The sequence below is a fragment of the Haliotis rufescens genome, unplaced genomic scaffold, assembly GCF_023055435.1.
Source record: "Haliotis rufescens isolate VD_foot unplaced genomic scaffold, xgHalRufe1.0.p SCAF_5, whole genome shotgun sequence".
Classification (NCBI taxonomy): domain Eukaryota; kingdom Metazoa; phylum Mollusca; class Gastropoda; order Lepetellida; family Haliotidae; genus Haliotis; species Haliotis rufescens.
In genome coordinates this window covers 18803252-18818311 of record NW_025964223.1, presented here as the reverse complement: position 1 = coordinate 18818311, position 15060 = coordinate 18803252, and the positions used below count along the sequence as shown (strand labels likewise).

The 15060-nt window shown below is 41.9% G+C and overlaps 1 protein-coding gene across 2 annotated transcripts in view; it reads right to left on the bottom strand.

Annotated features, from left to right (window-relative positions):
* Window positions 1-15060, bottom strand: part of LOC124145246 — a 206741-nt gene that overhangs the window by 78691 nt on the left and 112990 nt on the right. Inside the window, exon 1 of one of the 2 annotated variants that reach the window (XM_046514979.2) lies at window positions 14673-14777. The exons of the other annotated variant lie outside the window; for it this stretch is intronic. Within the exon in view, the coding sequence (XP_046370935.1) occupies window positions 14673-14753 (81 nt within the window). The 5' untranslated portion in view covers window positions 14754-14777. Of the gene's footprint in view, window positions 1-14672; window positions 14778-15060 lie in introns of those variants that run through there. 2 annotated transcript variants of the gene reach the window in all.

Genomic DNA, 15060 nt, shown 5'->3' with positions numbered 1-15060 from the left:
TTGTCTTGGGGCAGCTCAACCTCCTGTTGCCCCAGTTCCGTCCAAGGTAATTAGTTTAAGGTGTAAAGCATAGATCATGGCCATCACACTGGCACTGCACTGTCTGATAATGTCAACATCACAGGAGGCACGTGATTGTTGATTTTATTATTTGAACAATTAGATAGAAAATCGTCAGCAATGTCATACCTTCAAAGTGTATTAACCTTTATTTAAAGGAAAATTATAGACAATGATATTAGCAACTTAAAAGTCGCCATAGAAATGACATTGTTTGAATTTTTCAAACTGCCAAATAAACAGTTGTTCCTCTGTTAAAGCTACACATCCATTTTGCGTGTCTTGCACCAGATCTAAATTTAGCAGCAAAATCAGAAATAAAAACACAAATTGTAGGTCAACCAGAAAATTATATCTGGTCTCTACAAGAAAATCAATGTTTTTACTGGTGACAAACAAAAAAAGACATCCTGGCCTCATCCTAACCTAGGCCTGTATTAGCAAGGATTCCAGAAAATCAATATGGCCGCCAGCAGGTTGACACAAAAAGCAGGAATGGAAAATCTGCGACATTGAGCTTTGTTACAACTGTGTTATGTGGAATCAATGGTGCTGTGTAAATAGAGAAAGAAATAGCGCCTTACATGAATAGCTCCTTTGTTTCCCATGTTATAGGATGTGTAGACTAGTTGATGGGAAATAGTATATGGAAGTGATCGATGAAAGAGCTCACTAAGTAGTTGTTAGGCTGTTATGACCATCATTATACAACTTAGATTATGTAGGGAGTGTGTGGCAGACAATGCTGGGACATTACTATGTCTGAACTGACCGTAAGTCAGGGTATTTACGCCGTAAACACAAACACAGCCAATAACTTCTTATTACCCCCACACAGCGATGATGATACATTATTTCTAGACTAATATTTAGTCAATGAAAACAATTCTTAAAAATAATTAATATTTTTTTCTTCGTAAGAACCTTTTCTCTTCTGCTGTTTTCATGTGGAATCAAGCAAACTAGACTTGGTTAGTTTGATCTAGGCTTGCCTAGTCTTTTAGTAAAAAAATATACCTAAAAAATATAAATTCCAAAGTCATGCCACAGGACTACATTATTTGCTACAGTTTATGGTTTGAAAAGAACTGGATAAATAGTAACAAGAATAAAATTATTTTAACAAGCACATTTTGTTTTATGGCATATTAAAGAAATATGAGAGTAATCTATAATTTACCACTGCTTCGGCAGTATTGCAGTCATTAAGTGACAGTCTGCATTATCTTAGTGGGGGACATTGAGAATGGGGTTCCCACATTGTACTGATGCAGGAGTCAAACCTGTGTGTTCAGTATAACAAGCCAGTACTTCAACCATGAGGGGCGGTCGGGTAGCCTAGTGGTTAAAGCGTTCGCTCGTCACGCCGAAGACCCGGGTTCGATTCCCGACATGGGTACAATGTGTGAAGCCCATTTCTGGTGTCCCCCGCCGTGATATTGCTGGAATATTGCTAAAAGCGGCGTAAAACCATATTCACTCACTCACTCACTTCAACCATGAGGGTAATACCACTCTCATTTTACAGATATTAACTGCTTTGTAAGTTAATTTAGATATATATTAATCAAAAAAGTTTCTCATGTACCTCAAAAGAAGTTAAAGAACACTCAAATTTTTCAAATGACTATCGTTAATCTGACTTGTTACTCAAAAGAATTAAAAGAACACCTGATTTTTTCATACGACTAGTGGTTGAAGCTTTCGCTTGTCACGTCTAAGTCCCGGGTTTGATTCCCAACATGGGTACAATGTGTGAAGCCCATATCTGGTGTCCCCCGCTGTGATATTGCTGGAATATTGCTAAAAGTGGCGTAAAACCATACTCACTCACTCACTCAAAAGATGTTAAAGAACACCCGATTTTTTCATCTGACTAGTCAATCTGTCATGTCATTAACAATAGTTGGGAAATAAGTGGACGTACAATTAGATCCTACTCTGTACAAGGCCCTGTGTATTGCTGTGACAACATCTGAGTGTTACAATGAGATTATGCTCCTATTTCCTAGAGGGTCAGGTTATTGTTTAGCATTGTCCATAAACAGATGTATGGGTCATGGCCAGAAAATAGGATGAAGCCTTTAACCATTATCCATGGTAAGACAAAATCAATGACTTCAGAGTGAGTGAGTGAGTGAGTATGGTTTAACGCCGCTTTTAGCAATATTCCAGCAATATCACGGCGGGGGACACCAGAAATGGGCTTCACATATTGTACCCATGTCGGGAATCGAACCCGGGTCTTTGGCGTGACAAGCGAACGCTTTAACCACTAGGCTACCCGACCGCCCCCAATGACTTCAGAAGCTGAGAGAACATTACACATAATGACAGGAAGACAGGGGAGATACAAAGTGATACATCGACAGATGGTGAGACACATAAAACATACGGTTGGTTGGTTGGTTGTTTAACGCGGCAGTCAGCAATATTCCAGCTATATGACGGCGGTCTGTAAACAATTGAGTCTGGGCCAGACAATCCAGTGATTAATATCATGAGCATCGATCCACGCAATTGGGATCGATGACATGTATCAACCAAGTCAGCGAGCCTGTCCACCCGATCCCTTTAGTCGCCTTTTACGACAAGCATAGTCATCTTTTACGGCAAGCATGGGTTGCTGAAGACCTATTCTACCCCGGAATCTTCATGGGTCTAAAACATATGGAGAGGGATACATGGAGAGATGATACAAAGAGATATAGTATGATACACAGAGATACAGTATGATACAAAGAGATACAGTATGATACAAAGAGATATAGTATGATACAAGGAGATACAGTATGATACAAGGAGATATAGTAAGATACAAGGGGATATAGTATGATACAAAGAGATACAGTATGATACAAAGAGATATAGTATGATACAAAGAGATACAGTATGATACAACAAAGAGATATAGTATGATACAAGGAGATATAGTATGATACAAAGAGATATAGTATGAAACAAAGAGATACAGTATGATACAAAGAGATACAGTATGATACAAAGAGAAACAGTATGGTACAAAGCAATACATTATGATACAAGGAGATATAGTATGATACAAAGAGATACAGTATGATACAAAGAGATACAGTCTGCTACAAAGAGATACAGTGTGATACACAGAAATACAGTATGATACAAAGAGATACAGTATGATACAAGGAGATATAGTATGATACAAAGAGAAACAGTATGATACAAAGAGATACAGTATGATACAAGTAGATATAGTATGATACAAAGAGATACATTATGATACAAAGAGATACAGTATGATACAAAGAGATATAGTATGATACAAAGAGATACATAATGATACAAAGAGATACAGTATGATACAATGAGAAACAGTATGATACAAAGAGATACAGTATGGTACAAAGCAATACATTATAATAGACAGCAATACATTATGATACAAAGAGATACATTATGATACAAAGAGATACATTATGATACAAAGAGATACAGTATGATACAAAGAGATATAGTATGATACAAAGAGATACAGTATGATACAAAGAGATACAGTATGATACAAAGAGATACAGTCTGATACAAAGAGATACAGTATGATACAAAGAGATACAGTATGATACAAAGAGAAACAGTATGATACAAAGAGATACAGTCTGATACAAAGAGATAGAGTATGATACAAAAAGATACAGTATGATACAAAGAGATACGTTACGATATAAAGAGATATAGTATGATACAAAGAGATACAGTATGGTACAAAGCAATACATTATAATAGACAGCAATACATTATGATATAAAGAGATACATTATGATACAAAGAGATACATTATGATACAAAGAGATACAGTATGATACAAAGAGATATAGTATGATACAAAGAGATACAGTATGATACAAAGAGATACATTATGATACAAAGAGATACAGTATGATACAAAGAGATATAGTATGATACAAAGAGATACAGTATGATACAAAGAGATACAGTATGATACAAAGAGAAACAGTATGATACAAAGAGATACAGTATGATACAAAGAGATAGAGTATGATACAAAAAGATACAGTATGATACAAAGAGATACATTACGATATAAAGAGATATAGTATGATACAAAGAGGTACATGGAGTCCGTGTTATCGTGACAGACATTTCTATACCAAACATCAGAGGAATCTTTGCCGCAAATCTTTTACTTTCAATTTGTTTCAGTAATGTCAGCTAAGCTGATTTATCGACTGTACTGGCCTCACTGCCAATGTGCATTATGCAGTGGGTCTTTGAGATGAATTCCTCCATGGCAGTGAACTGGTTAAACAAAATTATTGGAGAAATTTGAAGAAAACTTTTTGTAAAATAATGACATTTGCTGTCAAACATTCTCAACCATTGACATATCTGACTTTTGTAATCATGAGGTTTTTTTGAAGAAATCAACAAAAATGTCCCTGTAGCATGAATTAAAAAGCCAGTGGAAACATTTATTACTTTGTCAAGTTCATCTCAATCCACGTTCTCTATTTATATTATTTGACATGCAACTAAAAATATAGTAGAAGGTTCTGGGATAGCCAAATGGTTAAAGTTGATTCCAACCACACAGACAATTCCTTATGTCCGATTCCAACCACACAGACTATTCCTTATGTCCGATTCCAACCACACAGACAATTCCTTATGTCCGATTCCAACCACACAGACAATTCCTTATGTCTGATTCCAACCACAGAGACAATTCCTTATGTCCGATTCCAACCACACAGACAATTCCTTATGTCTGATTCCAACCACACAGACAATTCCTTATGTCCGATTCCAACCACAGACACAATTCCTTATGTCCGGTTCCAACCACACATACAATTCCTAATGTCCGATTCCAACCACACAGACAATTCCTTATGTCCGATTCCAACCACACAGACAATTCCTTATGTCCGATTCCAACCACACAGACAATTCCTTATGTCCGATTCCAACCACACAGACAATTCCTTATGTCCGATTCCAACCACACAGACAATTCCTTATGTCCGATTCCAACCACACAGACAATTCCTTATGTCCGATTCCAACCACACAGGCAATTCCTTATGTCTGATTCCAACCACAGAGACAATTCCTTAAGTCCGATTCCAACCACACAGACAATTCCTTATGTCCGATTCCAACCACACAGACAATTCCTTATGTCCGATTCCAACCACACAGACAATTCCTTATGTCCGATTCCAACCACACAGACAATTCCTTATGTCCGATTCCAACCACACAGACAATTCCTTATGCCTGATTCCAACCACACAGACAATTCCTTATGTCTGATTCCAAACACACAGACAATTCCTTATGTCCGATTCCAACCACACAGACAATTCCTTATGTCCGATTCCAACCACACAGAAAATTCCTTAAGTCTGATTCCAACCACACAGAAAATTCCTTATGTCTGATTCAAACCACACAGACAATTCCTTATGTCTGATTCAAACCACACAGACAATTCCTTATGTCTGATTCAAACCACACAGACAATTCCTTATGTCTGATTCCAACCACAGACACAATTCCTTATGTCCGGTTCCAACCACACATACAATTCCTTATGCCTGATTCCAACCACACAGACAATTCCTTATGTCATATTCCAACCACAGAGACAATTCCTTATGTCCGATTCCAACCATACAGACAATTCCTCATGTCCAATTCCAACCACACAGACAATTCCTTATGTCCGATTCCAACCACAGAGACAATTCCTTAAGTCTGATTCCAACCACACAGACAATTCCTTATGTCCGATTCCAACCACACAGAAAATTCCTTATGTCTGATTCCAACCACAGACAGAATTCCTTATGTCCGATTCCAACCACACAGACAATTCCTTATGTCTGATTCCAACCACACAGATAATTCCTTATGTCTCATTCCAACCACACAGACAATTCCTTATGTCTGATTCCAACCACACAGATAATTCCTTATGTCTGATTCCAACCACACAGATAATTCCTTATGTCTGATTCCAACCACACAGACAATTCCTTATGTCTGATTCCAACCACACAGACAATTCCTTATGTCTGATTCCAACCACACAGACAATTCCTTATGTCTGATTCCAACCACAGACACAATTCCTTATGTCTGATTCCAACCACAGACACAATTCCTTATGTCTGATTCCAACCACACAGATAATTCCTTATGTCTGATTCCAACCACACAGATAATTCCTTATGTCTGATTCCAACCACACAGATAATTCCTTATGTCCGATTCCAACCACACAGATAATTCCTTATGTCTGATTCCAACCACACAGATAATTCCTTATGTCCGATTCCAACCACACAGATAATTCCTTATGTCTGATTCCAACCACACAGATAATTCCTTATGTCCGATTCCAACCACACAGACAATTCCTTATGTCTGATTCCAACCACACAGATAATTCCTTATGTCCGATTCCAACCACACAGATAATTCCTTATGTCCGATTCCAACCACACAGATAATTCCTTATGTCCGATTCCAACCACACAGACAATTCCTTATGTCCGATTCCAACCACACAGATAATTCCTTATGTCCGATTCCAACCACACAGACAATTCCTTATGTCCGATTCCAACCACACAGACAATTCCTTATGGCCGATTCCAACCACAGACACAATTCCTCAAGTCCCCTGTCAAGATATTGATGGACGTTTGCTGCTGCGTAAAACAATACTCACTCGCTCACTCACTCACTCACTGAGAATGTACACATCATCGTCGATTCTGTTCGAACCAAAAACTCAATCCAACCCATGGCTAAAATAGTTACACATTTGAAACGGATATCATCAACTTGCTACAGGGTACCACCTCCATGGCCTAGCGGATAGAGCATCCACCCATAGAGTGGAATGTTGGTGGTTTGATCCCTGGTTGTGTCATACCAAAAGATATTAAAAGATGGTACTTGATGTTACCCTGCCTGGCATTGGCATTAAGGGGATAAAACAAGGACTGGTTGGCTCGGAGTCAGTATACTGTGTCTGAGTGGGGTATTCATGTTACTCTGTGATATGGTATCTCAGTGAGCTAGAACCATACAACTGGCATTAGTCCAGACTAGTAAAAGCAGCCACATCCACCCACAAATAAATCCAACCTTTTTTCAACACATACAAACTTGAGTGATATTTCAAGTTAACTGTTCTTTTTCCATACCAGTTAGAGTGGGCAGTATCAATGATATCAGATATCATTTTAAATTTATTTTCATTTTGCAATGTTTCGTGTCAAAGGACAAAAAAATGAGTCGCCTTATTCAACACCTTGACATGCATGCTTGTCCTCAGTTATATTGTTAGCTTTCATGGTGAAGGTTTGGAGGGTTTATGAGGATATAAGTGCTGTGCCCTCAGATGTGAGGTGTTACACAGTACAGCTTTCCTGACAACTTGTCATGTTACTGATGAATTACATCTTGTCTCAATGTGTTCTGGGGAGAAAAAAATAGATCAGAGTTACGTCACCCCAAGACCATACGATAAAAATGTCAACTGTTTCAGTTTGATTGAAATAAGAGTATTTATAGTAAGCATATATACTGACTTATGTCATCTCATGAATTTTAAAGTACAAATTTGACTCAACAAGAACTGATGTTCAAAAATCAGCCTTAACTTGTATATTCCAGCGCAACTGCCACGTGTTTTCAGTGTTGTCGGGTCATGACGACACAGAGCCTCAGTGTGGTCGTGTCATTACAACACATAGCCTCAGTGTGGTCGTGTCATGACAACACATAGCTTCAGTGTGGTCGTGTCATGACAACAAAGAGCCTCAGTGTGGTCGTGTCTTTACAACACATAGCCTCAGTGTGGTCGTGTCTTTACAACACAGAGCCTCAGTGTGGTTGTGTCTTTACAACACATAGCCTCAGTGTGGTCGTGTCTTTACAACACAGAGCCTCAGTGTGGTCGTGTCTTTACAACACAGAGCCTCAGTGTGGTCGTGTCATTACAACACAGAGCCCAGTGTGGTCGTGTCATTACAACACAGAGCCCAGTGTGGTCGTGTCATTACAACACAGAGCCCAGTGTGGTCGTGTCATTACAACACATAGCCTCAGTGTGGTTGTGTCTTTACAACACATAGCCTCAGTGTAGTTGTGTCTTTACAACACATAGCCTCAGTGTGGTCGTGTCATTACAACACAGAGCCTCAGTGTAGTTGTGTCTTTACAACACATAGCCTCAGTGTGGTTGTGTCTTTACAACACATAGCCTCAGTGTGGTCGTGTCATTACAACACAGAGCCCAGTGTGGTCGTGTCATTACAACACAGAGCCTCAGTGTGGTCGTGTCTTTACAACACAGAGCCCAGTGTGGTCGTGTCTTTACAACACAGAGCCTCAGTGTGGTTGTGTCATTACAGCACAGAGCCTCAGTGTGGTTGCGTCTTTACAACACATAGCCTCAGTGTGGTTGTGTCATTACAGCACAGAGCATCAGTGTGGTTGTGTCTTTACAACACAGAGCCTCAGTGTGGTTGTGTCTTTACAACACAGAGCCTCAGTGTGGTCGTGTCTTTACAACACAGAGCCTCAGTGTGGTTGTGTCTTTACAACACAGAGCCTCAGTGTGGTTGTGTGTTTACAACACAGAGCCTCAGTGTGGTCGTGACTCAACAAATGTGTACAAAGAGGTTATCCCTGTAGGATATGTGCCTGTGAGAGACAGTATTTCAAATAACCTGACTATCATTTGCTGTTGTACACTGTCTGACCCCACAGGATTCAACATATCTTCCAGCACAAAGTGTATACACAGACTTATTATCTACAAGAAGGAATCTAAAATATTACCCTTCTGCCTATCCCATAAAATTCTTTCCTCCCTGCTCAAAATTGAGACAACTGACCGGCTGATAATCATATCTGTTACAATGTACCAGGACGTACATGCACTCACACATGCCACCCCCCACTGAACACTGTATCTCATGTGTCACAGAGGCATAATAACATATATACTGCACCCCAGCCAATGCTGATACACCTGACCCCAGCACACATACCTGACCCCAGTACACACACCTCACCCCAGCATACAAACCTCACCCAAGCACACACACCTCACCCCAGCACACACACCTCACCCCAGCACACACCTCACCCCAGCACACACACCTCACCCCAGCACACACACCTCACCCCAGCACACAAACCTCACCCAACACACACACCTCACCCCAGCACACAAACCTCACCCCAGCACACACACCTCACCCCAACATACACACCTCACCCCAGCACACACACCTCACCCCAGCACACAAACCTCACCCCAGCACACACACCTCACCCCGACACACACACCTCACCCCGACACACACACCTCACCCCGACACACACACCTCACCCCGACACACACACCTCACCCCAGCACACACACCTCACCCCAGCACACAAACCTCACCCCAGCACACATACCTCACCCCGACACACACACCTCACCCCGACACACACACCTCACCCCAGCACACATACCTCACCCCAGCACACACACCTCACCCCAGCACACACACCTCACCCCAGCACACACACCTCACCCCAGCACACATACCTCACCCCAGCCCATGCTGATACACCTCACCCCAATACACATACCTCACCCCAGCACACACACCTCACCCCAGCACACACACCTCACCCCAACATACACACCTCACCCCCCACTACACACACCTCACCCCCCACTACATACACCTCACCCCAGCATACACACCTCACCCCCCAGCACACACACCTCACCCCAGCACACACACCTCACCCAAACATGCACACCTCACCCTAGCACACACACTGCACCCCCCAGCACACACACCTCACCCCCCCCGCACACACACCTCACCCCAGCAGGGACACCTCACCCCAGCACAGACACCTCACCCCAGTACACATACATCACCCCACCACACGTACATCAACACACACAGCCGTATATCTGACCTCGTCCCAGTACACGTACATCACACCCCACCACACATACATCAACACACACAGTCGTATATCTGACCTTGTCCCAGAACACGTACATCACCCCACCTCACATACATCAACACATACAGTCGTATATCTGACCTCGTCCCAGTACACATACATCACACCCCACCTCACGTACATCACTCCACCACACGTACATCAACACACACAGCCGTATATCTGACCTGATCCCAGTACACATACATCACTCCACCACACGTACATCACACCCCATCACATGTACATTACTCCACCACACGTACATCACACGTACATCACTCCACCACACGTACATCACACCCCATCACACGTACATCACCCCACCTCACATACATCTACACACACATCATCGTATATCTGACCTCGTCCCAGCACACGTACATCACACCCCATCACACGTACATCACACCCCATCACATGTACATTACTCCACCACACGTACATCACACGTACATCACTCCACCACACGTACATCACACCCCATCACACGTACATCACCCCACCTCATGTACATCTACACACACAGCCTTATATCTGACCTCGTCCCAGCACACATACATCACACCCCATCACACGTACATCACCCCACCTCATGTACATCTACACACACAGCCTTATATCTGACCTCGTCCCAGCACACATACATCACACCCCATCACACGTACATCACCCCACCTCATGTACATCTACACACACAGCCTTATATCTGACCTCGTCCCAGCACACATACATCACACCCCATCACACGTACATCACCCCACCTCATGTACATCTACACACACAGCCTTATATCTGACCTCGTCCCAGCACACGTACATCACACCCCATCACACGTACATCACCCCACCTCATGTACATCTACACACACAGCCTTATATCTGACCTCGTCCCAGCACACGTACATCACACCCCATCACACGTACATCACCCCACCTCATGTACATCTACACACACAGCCTTATATCTGACCTCGTCCCAGCACACATACATCACACCCCATCACACGTACATCACCCCACCTCATGTACATCTACACACACAGCCTTATATCTGACCTCGTCCCAGCACACGTACATCACACCCCATCACACGTACATCACCCCACCTCATATACATCTACACACACATCATCGTATATCTGACCTCGTCCCAGTACACGTACAACACACCCCATCACACGTACATCACACCCCATCACACGTACATCACCCCACCTCATGTACATCTACACACACAGCCTTATATCTGACCTCGTCCCAGTACACGTACATCACACCCCATCACACGTACATCACCCCACCTCATATACATCTACACACACATCATCGTATATCTGACCTCGTCCCAGTACACGTACAACACCCCACCACACGTACATCAAAACATATCCCTGCCCTCCATGCTATCATATCCACATTTTTAACTGAAGTACAACCCAACCTCTAGATTTGCACAAGTCTCTAAGGCAATAATTATTAGTTTAAAACATAAGTTCTAGATTATTTACATTATAAGAACAAGTTGTCCCTATAAGAGACTGGAGACCTTGAACAGTCCACATATCTAGACTTGCCCCTAGGGGGATAGAATGTACTATACATCCATAGACTTTTCTTTCAGTACAGCCTTGGAGCAAGGCTACCCAACCTCTTGTCTGGCTTGTGAGGGAATTAGAACTTGATCTTTCCTCTCTATCGACTAGGCATCAAATTATTTATAATTAGCACCATTTATTGGCGCCAACACAGGATGAGATCTTTCTTTCACAACCCTCCCAACATACACTGTGATATATTTGCTAGTATATGGGAAATATCCCTGTATCCATGTGAACATTTAACAAATTCATTACAGATTATACTCCGAGTTGTCTCTTCAAAATAACAGCAAGAGCTGCATCATTCAGAGGTCAATAATTACATCAAACCAGTAGCCAGCAATATATATATGTTTGTCAGGGCAGGAGTCAGCAATCTCTATGTATTTATCAGGGCAGGGGTCAGCAATCTCTATGTATTTATCAGGGCATGGGTCAGCAACCTCTATATATTTGTCAGGGCAGGGGTCAGCAACCTCTATATATATATCAGGGAAGTGGTTAGCAATCTCTCTATATATGTGTCAGGGCAGGGGTCAGCAATCTCTATGTATTTATCAGGGCATGGGTCAGCAACCTCTATATATTTGTCAGGGCAGGGGTCAGCAACCTCTATATATATATATCAGGGAAGTGGTTAGCAATCTCTCTATTTATGTGTCAGGGCAGGGGTCAGCAACCTCTATATATTTGTCAGGGCAGGGGTCAGCAATCTATGTATTTGTCAGGGCAGGGGTCAGCAAGCTATGTATTAATCAGGGCATGGATCAGCAATCTCTATATATTTGTCAGGCAGGGGTCAGCAATCTCTATATATTTGTCAGGGCAGGGGTCAGCAACCTCTATTTCTATATCAGGGAAGTGGTTAGCAATCTCTCTATATACGTGTCAGGGCAGGGGTCAGCAACCTCTATATATTTGTCAGGGCAGGGGTCAGCAATCTATGTATTTGTCAGGGCAGGGGTCAGCAAGCTATGTATTAATCAGGGCATGGATCAGCAATCTCTATATATTTGTCAGGCAGGGGTCAGCAATCTCTATATATTTGTCAGGGCAGGGGTCAGCAACCTCTATTTCTATATCAGGGAAGTGGTTAGCAATCTCTCTATATATGTGTCAGGGCAGGGGTCAGCAACCTCTATATATTTGTCAGGGCAGGGGTCAGCAATCTATGTATTTGTCAGGGCAGGGGTCAGCAAGCTATGTATTAATCAGGGCATGGATCAGCAATCTCTATATATTTGTCAGGCAGGGGTCAGCAATCTCTATATATTTGTCAGGGCAGGGGTCAGCAACCTCTATATCTATATCAGGGAAGTGGTTAGCAATCTCTCTATATATGTGTCAGGGCAGGGGTCAGCAACCTCTATATCTATATCAGGGAAGTGGTTAGCAATCTCTCTATATATGTGTCAGGGCAGGGGTCAGCAACCTCTATATATTTGTCAGGGCAGGGGTCAGCAACCTCTATATATGTGTCAGGGCAGGGGTCAGCAACCTCTATATATTTGTCAGGGCAGGGGTCAGCAATCTCTATATATTTGTCAGGGCAGGGGTCAGCAACCTCTATATCAGGGAAGTGGTTAGCAATCTCTCTATATATGTGTCAGGGCAGGGGTCAGCAACCTCTATATATTTGTCAGGGCAGGGGTCAGCAACCTCTATATATATATCAGGGAAGTGGTTAGCAATCTCTCTATATATGTGTCAGGGCAGGGGTCAGCAATCTCTATATATTTGTCAGGGCAGGGGTCAGCAATCTCTATGTATTTATCAGGGCAGGGGTCAGCAATCTCTATATATTTGTCAGGGCAGGGGTCAGCAATCTCTATATATTTGTCAGGGCAGGGGTCAGCAACCTCTATATATTTGTCAGGGCAGGGGTCAGCAACCTCTATATATATATCAGGGAAGTGGTTAGCAATCTCTATATATTTGTCAGGGCAGGGGTCAACAATCTCTATATATTTGTCAGGGCAGGGGTCAGCAACCTCTATATATTTGTCAGGGCAGGGGTCAGCAACCTCTATATATATATCAGGGAAGTGGTTAGCAATCTCTCTATATATGTGTCAGGGCAGGGGTCAGCAATCTCTATATATTTGTCAGGGCAGGGGTCAGCAAACTCTATGTATTTATCGGGGCAGGGGTCAGCAATCTCTATATATTTGTCAGGGCAGGGGTCCAACCTCTATATATTTGTCAGGGCAGGGGTCAGCAACCTCTATATATTTGTCAGGCAGGGGTCAGCAATCTCTATATATTTGTCAGGGCAGGGGTCAGGATTCTCCATTTATCAGAGCTATATGTAAAGAGTGTTTAAAAAATGCTGGCTGTTATTTGAACCTTCAAAAATACCCTCAGAACAGTTCGCTTTGTATATTTAACAATGAATACTCTTTTCAACACAAAATAATCTGAGTGATATTTAATGTTATTTTTTAGTATTTTTTTATACCATTTGTTCAACATTATTAAAAATTTCAGAAAAGTCATTTGTAATTTTTCATGTTGGAGGATCTGGAAACAAAAAAAATAATGAATCGCCAGATATAACCACAGACACAGAATGTCGACTTCCTGGCATAAAAATTACGCCTTACAACAGCGGATAATTGTAATTTTACATCACATTAGGAATACTGCAGAACAAATTTATCAGGATTAAATAGCTGTCAAAAGAAGGCAGCAAAACAGCAAGGTAAATATCACAGTATTAACAAGTCAGAATCAAGACACATAACTAATAAAAAAACTAAGTCATTAATACAAGGCCATAAGTCATAGAACCCTAAGTGTATTGAATAATGATGAGGAATACCCTGGCTGTTGGATATCACTGATATCACACAGGCAATATCAAGCTCTTCTGTCATTGTCACGCAGGCCTCACACAAACCTGACTGCATGCAGGTGTCTGTGGGCTGAGGGGAAGAAGAGGAAGAGAAAGAAGAGGAAGAACAGGAGGAAGACTCACCAGACAGAGCACGATAACAAGCCTGGCCCCATATAAGTCACCTTGCGCCATGTTGGGTCTGTGTCCTTCACAATACTCCATGTACAGGAAACATACAGTTTTATAACTCTACTTGTCACTCTCCTAAAACACTCAGAGTATGCCCTACATACAAAGGTACACCACGCCTGCACTGAATGCGTAATTATGATTGGACATAATTAATCATAATGGTAGAAAGAACGAAGTAAGGTAATAAATCCTTAATTACTGTTCATTAATACAGAAAAACAATGTTTATAAAGAGAGATTTTAGGAACTCGATACATAAGCAAATGGAAAACGACTAAGAGGATTCTAAATTACAATCCTGGTAGAATCAGCCATTATTGGACCCTGCATAACTTGA